At 46.1% G+C, this 19,338-nt stretch overlaps 1 protein-coding gene across 1 annotated transcript in view; it reads left to right on the top strand.

The window, feature by feature from the left end:
- Positions 1 to 19,094, top strand: part of LOC142266789 (nucleotidyltransferase MB21D2-like) — a 71,112-nt gene extending 52,018 nt beyond the window's left edge. Inside the window, exon 3 of the mRNA XM_075332321.1 lies at positions 17,351 to 19,094. Coding sequence (XP_075188436.1) covers positions 17,351 to 18,360 — 1,010 coding nt within the window. The 3' untranslated portion in view covers positions 18,361 to 19,094. The remainder of the gene's footprint in view (positions 1 to 17,350) is intronic.
- Positions 19,095 to 19,338: the final 244 nt, after the last annotated feature.

Raw genomic sequence — 19,338 nt, 5'->3', positions numbered from 1 at the left:
TAGCTGTTTGGTAGCTTAAGTCAATATGATACAGCAAAATTCAAGGACCAAACCCTAAAACAAATTGAATATTTCACATGTATAACATGTACCCACTGTATAAAAATAATAATAAGGCCAGGTAAAGTCAGGAGATCTTGTGCAATCATAGACCCTCCACTGTCCAATTCACACTCAGGCTAATAAAAATATAAACGCATATTTGTTAAACACTTAGCTTGAAAGAAGCCCAACGTGTTTCTCCCCTTTTCACAATGGCAGACTGGTTCATCAGGGGCATCGGCAGGTGAGGACCGTAAAGGCGGCGTTACACGCAACGACTGATCTAACGATATATCGCCGGGGTCACGGATTCCGTGAAGCACATCCAGCATCGTTAGCGACGTTGTTGCGTGTGACAGCTAGGAACGACTGTTAACGATGGAAAATACTCACCAAATCTTCCATCATTGACACGTCGTTCATTTTTAAAAAATCGTTAATTGTTGAGCACGCAGGTTGTTAGTCGTTCCTGAGGCAGCACACATCGCTACGTGTGACACCTCGGGAACGACGAACTGCAGCTTACCTGCGGCCGCCGGCAATGCGGAAGGAGGAGGTGGGTGGGATGTTACGGCAGCTCATCTCCGCCCCTCCGCTTCTATTGGGCGGCCGCTTAGTGACGTCGCTGTGACACCGCACAAATCGCCCCCTTAGAAAGGAGGCGGTTCGCCGGCAACAGCGACGTCGCTAGGCAGGTAAGTACGTGTGACTGCTCCAAACTATTTTGTGCACCACGGGCAGCGATTTTTGCCCGTGACGCACAAACGACGGGGGTGGGTGCTGTCACCAGCGATATCGCTAGCGATATCGCTGCGTGTAACACCCCCTTTAATTTAGCCAGTTCAAAAGAGCTACTAATCCCCAGATCATGATCTCTGCTATAGAACATGTACTTTACCACTTTTAGGAACTTCATTTTTACATACCACTAACATCATGAGTTTTTCAGCAGTAACGTTTTCCATACTGGATATGTTTCAGAGCAGGCCTCAAAAGAAATTCACACAACACGCACAATCTCATACAAACCATGTGTAGGTTTATATGACTAATCTTCAATCACCGAAGCAGTAGAGCGGATGAGGGGGGTGTTTCTACGAGGTCTTTAGTTTCTCTATCTTGTATTAAGCACAGGTCTTACAAGACTGGATGTGTCTGGCCACCTGGGTACTGAAGCACTGGTGCTGCCCATATATTGTCCACAACAACACTTATAACAGTCTTTGTCACGTGCATTCATTGATTACTTGGGCCATTATTGAGTAGAGTGCTCATGGCAGAGAAAGCTTACCGCCCTTTATCCACAGACCTTCCTCAGTCACTGGCTCCCTGCGTCTCACACGTCGTTCCTTGCTGAATCGCTTGTTCCTGTAAGGATTTAAGAACACAAGGAGTGAGAGATGTCACGGACGACGTGACAGGTGCCACCGAGGAATGGTACTGGTCTGCATTGGTAAAGGACTTTCAACTCTAGGCCCATTCACTGCTTCTTTGTTGTCTGCACCTGTGAGAGCATCTCCTCCGGCTCCGTCACCGCCTCCTTTGATAACAGGAGAGCCTCCACCTGGGCTCATACCCACTGTATGGTCTTTATAGGTTTATCACGTCACACTATAAAAGATCTGCTGCCTATATCCACATTTGACTCTTACACCCCTCCACTCTACAAACCACAGTGATCGCAAATCTTCATCTCGTTCTCCTATTCTGATGGGAGAGGAGCGAGTGGTCCGGCTTTATTACCTCATGTTGTGTAACCTCAGCATATCCAGTGCAGAATCAACCAGCATCTTGGTATCTGGATCCATCTACAGAAAAACTCAAAATCTGCATTAGTAATGGAATCGTCTCAGACATGTTCAAAACCTGACAATTCTTGTTACTTCAAAGCAATCATGAGATATATGTGTGACTGCTGTATCATCCTTACAGATAAAAATATAAAAATTACTTAATAGAAAAACTCAATCGATGAACAAATTAAAACCTTAAAAATAGGTGTTTCTTTCCACATCATCTTTCCCCCCTTTTTGAATCTATTATCCAAAGCCTAATTAGATTCAAAAAGTGTGTGGCCCCGGAGCTCTACATTTAGGCATAAAAGTCACAATGTGTAGATTGTACCTAACCGGGAACACCATAAATATTATGTTATGTATAATCTTATAATGGAAATCCATTTCAATGACTTCAACCTTTCGCTTTTTTTTTTTTTTTTTAAAGAAACATAAACATGCTTGGGCTGCTCTTTTCACAAGAAACCCCCTGTAAGGTGAAATGTAAATAGATAGGACTACCCCCCCCCTCCTCCCCCGCAAGGTGAAAAAACTTCAATTCTCTTTCCTACAAACTGGGAGAACCTGTTTTTTTCTCCACACACTAAGGCCAAAATCAAACAGGCCTTCTCCTTCTGTTGGACACGTTAAGAAGCCAAATCTCTCTCCTCCCTTGAACATATATATCTTTTATTGATTGATTTTTTTTTTATTTTTTTTTAAACATGAAACTCTCAGGATCAGTCTATCAGATCCATAACTGGAATATTTATTATTTACTTATTTATCATGACCTCTACTGCAAAGGTACGTTATTTAAGAATTTTTATCTTAATGCTTTCCTAATCTATCATTTTCAATATTGTAATGGACTTTAACATATTGATCCATAAGTCTCACACTGCAAATACTTATTTTATCTAATTTCCTACTAATTTGATATTCTTTTATGACTGTCCCAACTACCAAATATTACTTTATCAATATGTGCAGTTACCCTTACTAACACTTCATGTTATTCAGTGGGTGCAGTTTTGTCAGTTTCACTAGATGTGAAAAGATGGCCACCACAGCACATGATTTCCTTTTCTTTTTTCTAAGGAAGCATGTGGGAGGGTAAACTGTTTTTGTTTTGTTTTTTGGTTTTTTTGTTTGCTCAACTATCTCCCCCCTATATTCTATTGTCTGTGATTATTTATTATTTTATATATATAATATATATATATATATATATATATATTTGGTGCAAAGACGTTTTATAATATGTAACCACAATATGTACACAGAGCAGAATATACACAGTAGAACATACACATAGTAAATACCTGCCGGGTTCGGAGCAAAGGGGAATTCCCGGGACCGCGCACCGGACTCCCCCAGGGAGACCACCAGGAGCGAACCCCTATACAGGGGCTGTCTGGCAATCACCCCAGAAGGCCTAAATGCGCAGCAGCCGGGACACAAAAGGGCAACAGGTATAGTCCAAAAAATGTCCGTACGTGATGTGAGTCCTAGGGTGGATATGAAACGGAAGGGACCGGGCAGAAGTGCCGACCAGAGACGGCAGACAAAGTCCGAGCACAGCTTGATGAGACAGGTGAAGTCCAGAGCTGGTGTCGGGTGTTTCAACAGGATCCAAACCGCAATCAGGAGATGAGAGCAGCAGGGCAGGAGCACACAGGAAGCAGTATACTCAGGCAACTAGACTAAGCTTAGGGGCGGCTTTAAAACAGATGAACAGGAAGTGGGGCAACAGAACAGAAAACTCCATGTTAACAAAGGGCAAGATCCTTCAGAAGAAAACAGGAAATCCCGGAACTCTGACAGCCAGTTGTTATGACTATTAAGATACGATGGCACTATGGAAAACCCAGGGACACAAAGATGGTGAATAACAACAGTTTTATTTATAATTCTAAAAAAAATTATTTTAAAAATAAAAAATTATTTTACAAAAAAACCCCAGTTCTCTTACAAATTATGGACCACAACAGCCCGGAATAAACAATAACAGTTTATGCAACTCGGAGGACTTCAAGTGTCGGTCTGTAGGGATGAACTGGACTATATTTCCCCCCACTATATCGCTCCCTCCCTTATCTATTAATGGGGCTTACCCGGGTGCACTACTACAGATAAGGGCACGTGATCCCTCCAAGGATATAATCTTACAACCACCTCCCCTTATGTTTACAATTCAATCAGGGTAGCCGGCCACCTCCCCATATACAGCCAGAAACAAGTAAATATATGTACATGTACCTTTTTATACCTGTACCTCTACTGTGTACTTCTATTCAATATTCTGTACCTCACTGCCCCAGACAGTGTAATGAAGCAAAGGCAGAATAGTCTTATTATCAGCACAACACAGCTTAACCTCCACTAACTTCCGGTTCAGAGCAAACGCCTCAGGATAAGCAAACACAGCTCCTTCTCAGTGAATAATCTGTAGAATAATCCTCCTTCTTCTTTATCCTTTCTATCTATCTGTCCCTGACTGACTATTATACACCGATCGATCTCAGGTCAATTGTTACTCACTGAAGTCTTCACCCAAGATGGCGTCCGTCCCCTCAGACTGCTTCTGATTCACTCTTAGATGATTTTGTCCAAACAGTTTCTGGAGAAAAAAAAGTCACTCAGATAAATTCCCCTCATCAGGGGCAGTAGGAGCTCCAAGAAAAAAAAAACGAGTAAGCAGTCCATAAAAAGAAGAAAAAAAAAACAGCCAATCCTATGAATCCAAACACTGGAAAAGGACAGTAGTTCTTCTCTTGCGCAGTCCCTCAGATCCTGACTGAAATTTTCAACCGTCTCTCTCCATCTACGTTACCAGGGAAACCTAATGTAACCCCTTACTGTTTAGCAGTGTGCCTGCACTCTAGTGACACCTAGTGGCCATTTAAATTATAGCATAAATATATAAAATACATAAACAAACATGCAAGTTTATCTGATGTACATTTTCACCCTGTTACACTCCACCCCACTTAAGATTTGGCGTCCCGACAAATCAATTTCTACATCTTACATGCAGTACATATTTTTCAGGGTTGTACCATATCGGAGGAACACCAGCCGTACTCCTTTCAAATCTTCGTAATTCAGTACCTGTCGTGTTTGTGGGAGTGATTTCCATGTCTGGCGGAGCAACGACACTTAGAGGTAGCTCTGGAACAACTGGAATCTGCAATGCCGGATCTAGGTCATCTGGTGCCACGTTGCTGAAATCATCACAGCAGTCACACACAAGGTTATTTGGCCGACCCGTGATTGGTGGATCAAGTGAGACAGGTGGGCATGTAGGTGTGTCGGAGATGCACCTTTTCAACCAGTTCCGGTGCAACGTACGACGCGGCTCGACACATCCTTCAGGGATCACAGTGTACACACTTCCCCCTGTAAATGGTCTGTCCACCACAGTGCAAGGTGTAGCCTCCCACTGATCGTCCAACTTTCCACCTGGGCGAGTAACTCGTACAAGCACCCTATCGCCCACTAGGAACTCATCTCCATGCACCAGTCCACGATCTCGATGGGGATGGTCCCGCACTCGTTCCCCCACTATCCTGTGGATTTCTCGCAGCTTCCATTGGTGACTCTGAACCCATTCACTGGCTGTGCGATACTCGAGTTCCCCAGGTACTGACAAGTTCAGTTCCTCGACCTCCCTCCCAGGCCGCCCAAACATCATCATGTAAGGGGTAAACCCGGTAGTGCTATGGACTCTATTGGTAAAAACAACTGACATGTCAATTGTTTTTGCCATTTGGGTTTTGCACTGCAAAGCTGAGTTTTTGACCAAAGTTCTGCAACAAAAAGGCTGCAGTTTGAACTGCATAGTGCGGACAAGAAACCCAAATTCCCATAGACTTTGCTTGAAAAGCAGAACACAACCATTTTGGCATTAAACGCTGCAGTTGAAAAAGCAGCAAAAAAGCAGGTAAAAAGCAACGTGCGGACATAGCCTTACTCGTGACAGCCCAGGGTCTGCGTTCTGTAGATCAGCCCATTCTTGACGAGTCTTCCCCAGCAATCTGGCTACTCGTGTCACCACCCCACTTGAACGTGCCAGATCTACAAATTCAGGTAATCGCCTCAGGTCAGGAATCTCGGTATCCTCGAGATCTTCGTCTACCTCACGCCCTGGCGCATGTCGCGTTACCCGTGACAGGGCATCCGCGTTGGAGTTCTCTTTGCCGGACCGGAACCGAATCCGGTAATTAAATTTGGACATTCGCACCACCCATCGCTGTTCTAACGCGCCCAGTTTGGCGTTCTCCAGATGAGCTAGCGGGTTATTGTCTGTCATTACAAGAACCTCCGACCCTCAGTCATGGCCCACACCAGGGCTAACCTCTCCAATTTGAACGAACTATATTTATCAGGGTTGCGCTCAGTGTCCCTTAAGGACCGGCTGGCATACGCGACAACCGTCTCCCGTCCCTCTTGCTCTTGGGCCAACACTGCTCCCAGTCCATGCAGACTTCCATCTGTATACAGAGTAAAGGGTCGTTTGTGAAAATTATTACCAAGGAATAGAACAGTGTACAGCAAATGGCAATAAGGTTAAAATATAACTTTTAATTAAGTCTTATTAAAAACGACTCATGGTCTATTATTCACCCGTGCATGGTATCACACAAATTTTAGACAAACACAGACAATTGGGTATTCAATCCCAGGAGATATTGAAAAAACCTCCACTGGAGAAAGATAGATCAGATATCAATTACTCCTATGGTATCTTATTATCAAGTATTTTTATCCAAGGGTAGTGTAATGAAACACAATATCTGCTTGTTACCTCAAATTGCTGTTTTACCTCTGGCAGAAATGGGGTATGACAATTCACCCATCCTCTCTGGCAGAGAAAATTAAAAAGATATTACCTTAATGGGACATGATGCTCAATGTAAATTCAGCCCAAAGGTAATCATTAGAATAAGCTCAATGCCCTCCTTTTTCCCAACGCGTTTCCTCTTATCGATTCATCAGGGGAAATATTAAATGGAGGCTGTGGTATAGAAAAGACAAAATGAGCTAATACCCAGTCTAAGTAGTGCTCAAATAGAGTAAAATCATTGCTATATATATCCCCAAATCATAAGCAGATGTTACCTTATTTAGAGTAGCATAGGACCTATATTGCCCTAGGTGTGAGCTTCATAACACACCGGGTCCGGGGACCACACCTCTTATGGAGTCCACATAAAATGCCGGAAACGCCGGTCTTTTCATCTCTGGCCCTATATAGCCTCATTTTCAAAATCGCGCGCCATGTGACGTCAGTCACATGACCGCCGAGTCAAGCACCACGTCATTCTTACCTGCCATGTGACCACCGCGTCATAAGTCCCAATCACATGCTCAGGTCAGTTCCTGCTCAAATGCATGCTGGGTTCTGATCACAATGACGCGGTCACATGGTCATTGTTACCACGCCCCCAAGTCCAGTTCTTAGTTAACTTGATTTGAGCAGGAACTGACCTGAGCATGTGATCGGGACTTATGACGCGGTGGTCACATGGCAGGTAAGAATGACGTGGTGCTTGACTCGGCGGTCATGTGACTGACGTCACATGGCGCGCGATTTTGAAAATGAGGCTATATAGGGCCAGAGATGAAAAGACCGGCGTTTCCGGCATTTTATGTGGACTCCATAAGAGGTGTGGTCCCCGGACCCGGTGTGTTATGAAGCTCACACCTAGGGCAATATAGGTCCTATGCTACTCTAAATAAGGTAACATCTGCTTATGATTTGGGGATATATATAGCAATGATTTTACTCTATTTGAGCACTACTTAGACTGGGTATTAGCTCATTTTGTCTTTTCTATACCACAGCCTCCATTTAATATTTCCCCTGATGAATCGATAAGAGGAAACGCGTTGGGAAAAAGGAGGGCATTGAGCTTATTCTAATGATTACCTTTGGGCTGAATTTACATTGAGCATCATGTCCCATTAAGGTAATATCTTTTTAATTTTCTCTGCCAGAGAGGATGGGTGAATTGTCATACCCCATTTCTGCCAGAGGTAAAACAGCAATTTGAGGTAACAAGCAGATATTGTGTTTCATTACACTACCCTTGGATAAAAATACTTGATAATAAGATACCATAGGAGTAATTGATATCTGATCTATCTTTCTCCAGTGGAGGTTTTTTCAATATCTCCTGGGATTGAATACCCAATTGTCTGTGTTTGTCTAAAATTTGTGTGATACCATGCACGGGTGAATAATAGACCATGAGTCGTTTTTAATAAGACTTAATTAAAAGTTATATTTTAACCTTATTGCCATTTGCTGTACACTGAGTAAAGGGTCGGTCAAAGCGAGCATATGCCAACAGAGGTGGTTGTACGAGAGCAGTCCGAATTTGATCGAACGCTTGATGTCGGTTGGTCCATCGAATAGGCTGATTCCTGGGGCCCTGAGATGTCCCCCTCAATAACTCATTCAATGGTTCAGACATCTTAGCGAAGTCCTTCACAAACCGACGATAGTATCCGGCCAAACCGAGGAAGGCCCGTACGTCTCTCACAGTCCTGGGGGTGGGCCACTCCTGGATAGCCTCTATCTTGCTCTCGGTCGGACGCACCCCATCCGCTGACACCACATGTCCCAGATATTCAATCTGGGTCTGGAACAAGCGACACTTCTTGGGTTTGATCTTGAGGCCATTGTCTTTTAGCTGGTGTAGCACTTGCCGGAGCTTCCTCAGGTGACCCTCAAACGAATCTCCAAATATAATTACATCGTCCAGATATATCAATACAGATTCAAAATTGTAATCACCTAGACAGTACTCCATCAGTCGCTGAAATGTGGCCGGGGCATTAGTCAGTCCGAAAGGCATTCGATTAAACTCAGAGTCCCATTGGTAGGATGAAAGCTGTTTTTTGACGATCCTTATCTGCCATGGGTACCTGCCAATAGCCACTAGCCAGGTCCAATGTGGAGAAGTATTTAGCCTTTCCCAGAGCAGACAGAGACCCCTCAATCCTTGGCAACGGGTATGAGTCACGCACGGTCTGCGCGTTCAGCTTGCGGTAATCAACAGAAAACCGTATGGACCCGACCTTCTTCTGAACTAGTATAACGGGCGCAGCCCAGGGACTCTGACTCGGGCGGATCACGCCATTATCCAACATTTGCGCTAACATACTCTTGACCTCCTGATAAAGATTTGGGTGAATCTGGCGATATCTCTCTCGGATTGGGGCCACGTCCCCTGTGGGTATCCCGTGTTCTACTGCTTTTGTGCAGCCAAAGTCTTCATCACTCCTGGAAAAGGCAGACTGGTATTCCCATAGGGTAGTCTGTAGCTGGTGCACCTGTTCCGGCGTTAGCTGAGTTGTATCCATCCCCATCAGCTCTATGATCTTCTTACCATTCCACATGGGCGTAGGTGACTCCTCTTCTGCTGCCTGCATTGACAGAGTCCAAGCAGTCTGGCGGTTCGCTGTCAACGTGAACTGATTCTTGTGGAGAACTTCTCCACCGCACACATACACATCGGCCAGTTTTGAGCCCGCCATCAAAGTCGCCTCATGGCTCTGCAAATTCAGGCACCGAACCGGCACCCTCCCATTTTGTACAGTGACTAGCGTCCTGGCGATCATGAAGCCCTCCATGCTCTGACTGTCTCACAGGCTCCAGAATTACTTCCAGACCGTTAAGCTTCCTATGGGTCCCCACCGGCATAAACACCAGCTTCTCCTGACCCGGAGCTATAGTTACAGCAGGGCCACGTGGGACGAACACCGCTCCCACTGCTCTTCCTCCTGCTGAACTCTTCTGTATGCCACACAAACGGACAACCTGCTGTAGGGCCCTCTGCGTGACCTTATGAGTTGTTGCTCTTTTCCAGTATCCTGGGCCATCGCGCTCAAACAGAAGAGAATCCAGTTCCCTCAGGATATTCATCCCTAGGACCACCGGGAGATTTGGCCTTGCCTGCGTCTTCACGAGTATAACTCCCTTGGTTCCCACCTCCTGTCCGCACAGCTGCACCTTCATCCATGCGATATCCGCTACTGGAATTTCTTCATTGTTAGCCGCTTTCAGTTTTAATAAATGCCCCGATTCTGGTTTAGCAGCCTCCTTGAAGTACGTCTGGAAATATTCTACCGGCATAGTTGTCACCTCTGATCCAGTGTCTACCAGGCACACCACTTTCTTCCCAGCAAACTGTACCTCCAGTACAGGACTCTCCGCAATCAGATCTTCTGAGCAGAGTTCGGGCATTGGTTCTCGGTCCTGCCTCGCCGTATGCCCAGCTACAGCGAGGGCTTCCCTTTTACCGCCGTCGCAGTTTCTTCTGTTCTGCCCCTCCGGCAATCTCGTTGCAGATGTCCAAGCCCTCTGCATCTCCAACACTGAAGAGGCCCTCTCATCTCACTTCTTGCTGCCTCTGATCTGGGGCGGGCCATTGTTCCTTGTTGTGTATAACGCCGTGACTGCATCTCCAACATATGAGGCGATATTTGTCTAGGCATGGGAGCACAAGGGTCCATTGGTGCTGGGTAAGTAGGAGGCATCCCCTGAGCCCGAATTTGTTGCATCTGTTCCGCCAGACCCTCCACAGTCTTCTGCAAGGCTGCTAGCTGTACCTGGACAGGGTCACGACTCAATTCCCTTGTGTCGACCACCTGCATGTTACTCCATTTAGGGGCAGGCTTCACCTCCAGGGTCCTTGCCACTGCCTCTTCTTGTATTTCAGCGTAGGTAACACCAGGGGTACTCCTTGCCTTCAGTAGTAGTTCACTCCTTAACATCTCATTTTGGAGCCCCTCAATGAACTGATCCCGTAAAATGCGATCAACCTCGGCCTCAGCGCCCACCGTTACATTCGACTTCTTCTTAATTTCCTGATGCAATTCTTCCAGTGCGATGCCATACTGGATCAGACTTTCTCCGCTCCTCTGGGTACGAGCGAAAAACTGTACTCGCAGTTGTCCGGCCGCTACTACATGGTCAAAAGCCTTTTCCAAGACCTGAATTATTTCATCCACTGTCTTCCGCTGGCCTTCTGGTTTCAGCAGAACAACCTTGCGGGCATCCCCTTCTAGAGCATTCAGAGCGACCTCAGGTTGCAGTTTGGGGTGTACGCTGTGCAAGGCAATGGCGTTCTTCAGCCGGCCCACCCAGTCACTGAACAGTAAGTTATACCCATCGAATTTAGCCAGGTGATTTAGCAGCGCGCCCACTGCAGAGCACCCTATTAGCCGCTCACTGCTGGTCACCAAGGGGGAAGAAGGGTGAAGTACTACAGGGGGTGTTACAGCGTCTCCCACCTGATCGGGGTTATCCATAGCGAGCACCGTATCCTGCCGACTACGCCAAATATGTAACGACTGAATGCCAGTTGTTATGACTATTAAGATACGATGGCACTATGGAAAACCCAGGGACACAAAGATGGTGAATAACAACAGTTTTATTTATAATTCTAAAAAAAATTATTTTACAAAAAAAACCCAGTTCTCTTACAAATTATGGGCCACAACAGCCCGGAATAAACAATAACCGTTTATGCAACTCTGAGGACTTCAAGTGTCGGTCTGTAGGGATGAACTGGACTATATTTCCCCCCACTATATCGCTCCCTCCCTTATCTATTAATGGGGCTTACCCGGGTACACTACTACAGATAAGGGCACGTGATCCCTCCAAGGATATAATCTTACAACCACCTCCCCTTATGGTTACAATTCAATCAGGGTACCCGGCCACCTCCCCATATACAGCCAGAAACAAGTAAATATATGTACATGTACCTTTTATACCTGTACCTCTACCTCTACTGTGTACTTCTATTCAATATTCTGTACCTCACTGCCCCAGACAGTGTGATGAAGCAAAGGCAGAAGAGTCTTATTATCAGCACAACACAGCTTAACCTCCACTAACTTCCGGTTCAGAGCAAACGCCTCAGGATAAGCAAACACAGCTCCTTCTCAGCGAATAATCTGTAGAATAATCCTCCTTCTTCTTTATCCTTTCTATCTGTCCCTGACTGACTATTATACACCGATCGGTCTCAGGTCAATTGTTACTCACTGAAGTCTTCACCCAAGATGGCGTCCGTCCCCTCAGACTGCTTCTGATTCACTCTTAGATGATTTTGTCCAAACAGTTTCTGGAGAAAAAAAAGTTACTCAGATAAATTCCCCTCATCAGGGGCAGTAGGAGCTCCAAGAAAAAAAACGAGTAAGCAGTCCATAAAAAGAAGAAAAAAAAAACAGGCAATCCTATGAATCCAAACACTGGAAAATGACAGTAGTTCTTCTCTTGCGCAGTCCCTCAGATCCTGACTGAAAATTTTCAACCGTCTCTCTCCATCTACGTTACCAGGGAAACCTAATGTAACCCCTTACTGTTTAGCAGTGTGCCTGCACTCTAGTGACACCTAGTGGCCATTTAAATTATAGCATAAATATATAAAATACATAAACAAACATGCAAGTTTATCTGATGTACATTTTCACTGTTACACATTATATATACACACACACATATTCAGATATCCAAAGTCGTGGTCCAAATACAGTTAAAAACACTCATTTTTTTTCTGTCCAAGTATATAGTACTCCATCCTATCCATTGTTCAGACATTCAAACAATCTATGGTCTTCTGGTTACTTTACACATGCTCTCTTAAAAATGGCTGCCACCAGGAATAGCACATGGTTTATCTCACACCTCTAACCACTAACTTCCTTTCTTTGTCTCAAACATGCCTCGGCCACCATGTGCTTCGTCCACGATTTTTCCTCTGTAGGAGCATGTGGCAGATGGGAAAACTGACCTCACATCTGCTCAAACTTTCTCCCCTCTTTTCTGTAGTGTGTGTGTGTGTGTGTGTGTGTGTGTGTGTGTGTGTGTGTGTATAATAAAACACACACACATGTGTATGTCCACAATCTTAGACAGAAAAATAAGTGTTTTTATCTATAATTAGACTAAGTATATAGTAGTCCACCCAGTCTATTGTTCAAACATTTACAGAGCACATGATCTTCTTCACACATCCCCCGACTCACTTCCTTTTCTTTGTTTAAACCATGCATGTGCTTCATCCACCATTTTAAAATCGGACCTAACATGGCTGCCACCAGGAATAGCACATGGTTTATCACAGTACTGCAGCCTAGAGTCCCTACATCCCAACACTCTCATATGGATTTTTCCGACCACAACTCCATCAAGTTCCCCATCTTTCTCTCAAGATAAACCACACCAAACAAGCTATCTTTCTCTATGTAGACCAGATAAAAACAACAGACAAACAAAAAGACGGGGGAGATGACTCACAACTGAAACACCAAAGAAAACTTCTAGTTTTCATCACACACTTCCAAATCCTTCCTTATACTGCCACGTGGTCTCTGTCTGATTTCTGCATTCCGTAATTTACAAAAACACCTCCAGAGATACCCCTGGCTTGTAATTGTGTCAATCTAGCCCCGTACCCGGCCTCTATGTAGCCCTGTTCCCAGCTTCTATGTAGCCCTGTACCCAGCCTCTATAAGACCCAGGCTCCTGTAATAAGCCCCATTTGGATGTCTTCTACCCATCCTTTTTAACCCAGGCTCCCGTTAACAAGCCTCTTTTGGAGGATTTGTAACTAGCCTCTCTAACCAGCTTTGATAGCCCGTGGAAAACACGTGCCTAACCTGACCAATTAAAACCGCGCTATATCTTGTGTCATTACATACCAGCCTCTTAACTAGGCCTTGTAGAAAACCGTATCAACAAATTTGAGAGCCCGTGAAAAACACGTGCCTAACCTGACGAATTAAAACCTTCGCTTTATCTCTTGGCCTCTTGCAGAGTCATTCACTCTAGGCCTCGAGCGCCAAAACTCAATTTACTAGGCCCCGTGTCGAGTCATTCACTCTAGACCACGTGCCAACAACTTAATGTACTAGGCCGAGTCGCTCACTCTAGGTTTTGAACCAAACCTTATTAACCACTTAAGTCTCCACTAGAACCATAAAGCGTATCAGGCAACAACCACATACCATACTACATGGATCGTCCTCCACATTTCCAAACACCGCTCAAAAACCTAGTTGCTATCCTAACTACCAGTCAATCTCCCCTCAAGACAAACCCACAACAGACAGCAGGCAACTGAATATGTGACGGTTCGTCCAAGATTAATATGGCCAATAGCCGTGAGACCCGTCTGCCCGTCAACAGATACCCCCAAAAAAACGGACACGGTTAGGCAATCAGTGACACCCACCCCACCCCGCCCTTTTTCCCGAGACCACGGGAAGACTACAGATTATGAAAAATCAGCAGACTTACCGTGCTCTCGTTAGGAGGTGATCAAATTCCTGGGGTGTCCAGGACGTCATGCCATTCCAGTTGCCGGTTCATCAGGATTTCAGGTGTTTCCGTCTATTGGCCCCACGTTGGGCACCATTAATGTTAGGGTGAACTCTTAACCAGAGATCACTAGCTGCCTACTGCCTGGCCTAATTGGTGTGAACTAAGTACATGCGTAAAGAAATCACACCAGACAGTCAGATGTGAAATCTCTTCTTGATCACAGTAAAGATGGCACCAAACAGAACAGGAGAACCCGTGCGGTCTGTGATATAGTCTAGGGGCGTACACAAGTTCAGATATGCCCATTTAGTGGGACAGTTCATGGGCTATCCAATGAGGAGATCAGTGTTGCTGTTGATGGGCGGGTCTGACTTCAGTGGATAAAGCCATGCTGTCATCTGATCTGTGGGTTGGTCCTCTAGCTTGTCCAGTGGGTCTTTTCCTTATATGGTGGTCTTACATCTGGACATTCCTTGTATTCCAGGCAAGGTGTGGAAAATAGGAAATGGCAGCCATCCTTAAATCTGTGTCATGTGTATGATCTGAAACCTGAATTATGTAAGACAAATCGACATATTTCCCACAATCCCTTGTCAAGAGGTTAAGTATTTCATTTTATGGCTTTCCTCGACAGTACAGGTTCTTGGCTTATTACAATAAAGTTCTTGCCAGATCATTCCCTGTTTCACAGTAGAGGCCTCTGAAGGGTCAGTTGTTCACTATATAGGCTACCATTTACTATAAGTCCATGTGGATTAGGCTGTGCCTGTGATCTTTGACTGTTCCCGTAGTCCACTACAGTATAATGCCCTGTGGTTCTGTTTGCCCATATTAGGTCTCCACTGTTTCCAGTACACCCTTGGGGTCTTTGCTATTCCCAGTGAGGGACACAACAGCCTTGGTTTCTCTCATTACAGGTCCTGTGTTCTCGCAGTGGAGCTTTGTACACTTCGATATTTACAGTGGTTTCACTACAGGTCCCTGTGTACTGCTCCCAGTTAATGACCCTCGTGGTCTTCCTGTTCACGTCCCTGTCATGTTAAATCTCTTAAGGTCCCTTATACCACCCCCCCACACCCCAGCACAGATCGCAATGACGACCCTATCTGATAAGCCTGGGAGTTTGGTATTTATGACCAGGGGGATGGAACAACTGAAGCCAAATCTGTGCACACAAAAACATTCCTTTGTTCTCTTAAGTAGAAAAGCTATCAACACAGTTTTTAGGTGCCACGTAAATACTAGAAAAATGAAAAGCATATTGTCAGAATCCCAGAGAAGTGCTGAACGCAGCGCACCGTTTGGCTTTGCTAGGTGATCGCTGGTATTCCGACAAATGGGGTATTGGCCAATAAAATCATGCTAGATGTGTTGTGTTTGGTATCTATGCGAATGAAAAATCGAGATATAAAATTTGACGCTAATATATTTATTTTATATAGCGCTATTAATTCCACAGCGCTTTACATACATTAGCAACACTGTCCCCATTGGGGCTCACAATATAAATTCCGTCTCTGTATCTTTTTGGAGTGTGGGAGGAAACCGGAGAACCCGGAGGAAACCCACACAAACACAGGGAGAACATACCAACTCCTTGCAGATGTTGTCCTTGGTGGGATTATAACCCAGGACCCCAGCGCTGCAAGACTACAGTGCTAACAACTGAGCCACCGTGCTGCTCCTAATATCTCTCACCTGTGTGGCCCACGGGCAAAGATATGCGAAAAACTCGAATTACCAACTTTTCTGAACCCCTTGGCACAGCCCACAACGTATCATAAAATGAGGTCCCAGATGGGAGGGCGAACTTGGGTCATAAAAATCAGAAGCCCATGTTTGGCTTTTGTCAGTTCAGGAGGGCACAGTTAAGCTGTGGTGCTGCCCGTTTGTCTACCATCTTCTACTGGACCCTCCCTCCATAAATTCGGATGTCACATCTATGGCACGAGTTTAGTAAGTTTCATGTTTATCCCTTTTATTTTTATGTAATTGTCTACACTGTATTTGTATTGTTCCCTTTGTAACATCTTGTATATTTTATAAACACTGCCTATTTTCGGATTAAATATATAAAATGTAATAGCTTTGTTACTTCTGCTCTTTACACAAATCTGAACCCAAAGAGCCTTTTGCTATTTGGAACAGGTGTCTGGGCTACCTGTAAAGGTTCGGTGGTGGCAGGGAAATTATTGATGTGTAGAATTATTGGAGTGCCACTAGTAAGGGGTACCGAGGTGTATATATATTTCATTAGCAGGAATCTGTGATATACAGTACCCATGCTGGGAGATTTTCAATAGTTGGCATTAGTAGCTCAGCAGCCTCATTTTCTTATTGTACGTCAGTACCGAAATTGACCTGCCGTCAAGGGGGTCATGACAAATTGGTGAACAACGGGTGGATCTTGTGAGACCCCCATCTGGCGGTTCCTGACAGTCCCCCATATACTTAGTTGTTCTCAGTTCAGGTCTTGTGTACTTCGCTGTTTCCAGTGATGGTCCATGTCATGTCACTCACTCTCAGTAAAGGTTTAAGTTATGTCCAAAGGAAGCTCTTTGTGGTCTTGAAAGTTTGCTTCAAAGCTTCCTGTAGTCTTGGTTGTCCCTTTCTACTCTCGACTGCTACATGTTGAAGTCTGTGGTCTTAGCTGCTTCCTGTATAAATACCTTGGTGTCAATGGTTTCCATTGGTGTCCACTTCACGTCAATGCGGTGTCAACAGCTTTCAGCAAACGTCCCCATGGACACCTCATACAAGTCTCTACTCTTCTTCTACATGTCTCTGAGCTCTGCTCCTGTTCAGGTGTATGTGGTTGTTGCCTCTCCCAGTAGAGGTCCTAATGGATACCTCATACGAATCTCTACTTTTGCACTTTGTGTCCCTCTGGGCTTTGCTCCCGTTCCAGGTATATGTGGTTGTGGCCTGTCTTAGTAAAGGTCCTCATGGACACCTCATAGAACTCTACTCTCCCTCTACATGTCTCTATGGGCTCTGCTCCTGTTCCCGGTGTATGTGGTTGTGGCCTCTCCCAGTAAAGGTCCTCATGGTTTCCTAGTCTGTGGTCTCGGCTGAATTCAGCACCGTTCACTGTGGTCTCCTCGTGTTAAGTGTGATCTGGGATTGGGATCGTATTGGAATGAGACTGGGTGTATTAATTTTTTCATTCTTTCTTTTGCAGCTCAAGTTCATCCTTTGCCTTCACCCAATGCATTTCTGCTTCTGTCTGGAGGCCTGTGCTCCGGTTCCCTTGATGTCTCTCCCACGGATTTGGGTTCCCCCTCGCCGTTTATAGGACATTACATTTCTTACACCCTTCTAGTGCCCATCATCCGCCTTCCATCCCCCGACCTCCTCTTGCAGTCGAGCCCATGCCACTACTCCCTGCCATCCTCTGCCTGGGACTCTGCACCATCTGAGCTCTCAACGTCACATCTTTCCCCACACGATGTGTCCACATGGTTCAGTGCTGCACTGCTGTCCGTGGTGTCAAGTCTTTCCGAGATGCCTCTGACACTGCAGGGAGCTGAACGTTGGGGTAGCAGCGTCTCCATCCTCCTTTCCACCTCCACTTTGTTGATTCGCTATGACCTTGTTCCTGTGGTTGAGGTCCAGGGTTGGCCCCCAGGTGTTCAGTACCTGGAGGACTTGGTGGCGGAGGATGGGCTAGCTCCTAAGGTCTTCCACCTCCTCCCCTGGGGAGCTGATGGTCGGTGGAGAGTGGGCTTTCCAGGCGTAGAGCTATATATGAGGCGGTTCCTGCACCCCGCGCTCTCCAGAGTGCTCAGAGCCGCTAAAGGTGTCTTGGGGAAGATTCTGCAGGAAAAAGGGGCCCCAGGGCCCTATGTTGTGTGGGTGACCGTCTTGCAGGCCTATCAGAGGCTGCCACGGGGGTACCTAAGTCAGGGGCATAATGCAGCCTTGTGCTTTTTGGGGATCTTGGAGGAGCTTTCCCGTTTGTTCTTGAAGGGCTCCTGCCCTAACCCATTCCTGCCCGGATGTGACCTCCTCCTGGGTGGCCGCCATGGGCATCACCTGGCACGGCACATCTCTGAGATCAGAACCTATCCTGCCAAATACCTGCGGGCGGTGATCAGAGATGCCAAAGAGGTGGTGAAAGGGGGCGACAAGGGGGAGAAGGAGGAGGCGGACGAGAAGGAGGAAAGGGGCTTTGGGTGTTATACCAGCTAGTGGCACTGCCCCGAACATAGCAGAGCTGAATTTATCATCACTGTTATCTGTGGAGTTACGTAGGACTGCAGGCGACATCTACTGCTGTGATAAGTGATCAATCCAACTCTGCTACATCTGCCTGGAGTAGATGATTAGGGGCTGCACTCTGCAGCATGTGATGAAATGCTCTGCAGAGCTCGGTGGTGGGGTTACTGTACTCTGCATAGCATATGCAAGTTGTGCACTAGTTTCTTTTAACCCCTTGTCTGCCAGCTACTGTGGAGCAGGTCGTGGTTAACCCCTGGCTTGCTGGTGTCCTCTAGAGTGGCTGCACATGATGGATTCCCCTCACGTCCCGCACATGCTGTCCCCTCCTTCATTCTGATCAATTTTCTGATTAGCTCAGTGCTGGCGGCGACGTGGTGTATATATTATATCTGGCAGGACCCAGAGAGACGTCAGGCAGCCTATATATCTATAGTGGGCACACCCATAATCTGCAGATCTCTGCTCACAGCTCGGAGATGTGTGGAGGGCAGAGCGGTCGCCTCCAGCGTGGACACTACCCCCCCACCCCCACCCTAATGTCAGGCACCTGCCAGCAGCGGCCGGCAAGGACGAGACAGCCCTGATCCAGCAAAACGCTGACGCCAGCAGGTGTAGTGTCTTCCCATAGATATGTCCTGGGCCTGCCTGAAGAGCTCATATCTACAGATCCCCCCCTCTATACAGCTCCAGTATCTACAGATTCCCCCCCCACTATAGATCTACAGTCCACCCCCCCCACACTATACAACTCCAGTGTCTGCTAAGCCCCACCACTATACAGCTCCAGTGTCTACAGATTCCCCCCCCCCCACTATAGATCTACAGTCCACCCCCCCCCACACTATACAGCTCCAGTGTCTGCTGAGCCCCACCACTATACAGCTCCAGTGTCTACAGATTCCCCTCCCACTATACATCTCCAGTATCTACAGATCCTCCCCCCCCACA

The sequence above is a fragment of the Anomaloglossus baeobatrachus genome, unplaced genomic scaffold, assembly GCF_048569485.1.
Source record: "Anomaloglossus baeobatrachus isolate aAnoBae1 unplaced genomic scaffold, aAnoBae1.hap1 Scaffold_291, whole genome shotgun sequence".
In the NCBI taxonomy this organism is placed as follows: domain Eukaryota; kingdom Metazoa; phylum Chordata; class Amphibia; order Anura; family Aromobatidae; genus Anomaloglossus; species Anomaloglossus baeobatrachus.
The sequence above is the reverse complement of the archived record's forward strand: the minus strand, read 5'-3'. Positions and strand labels throughout refer to the sequence as shown.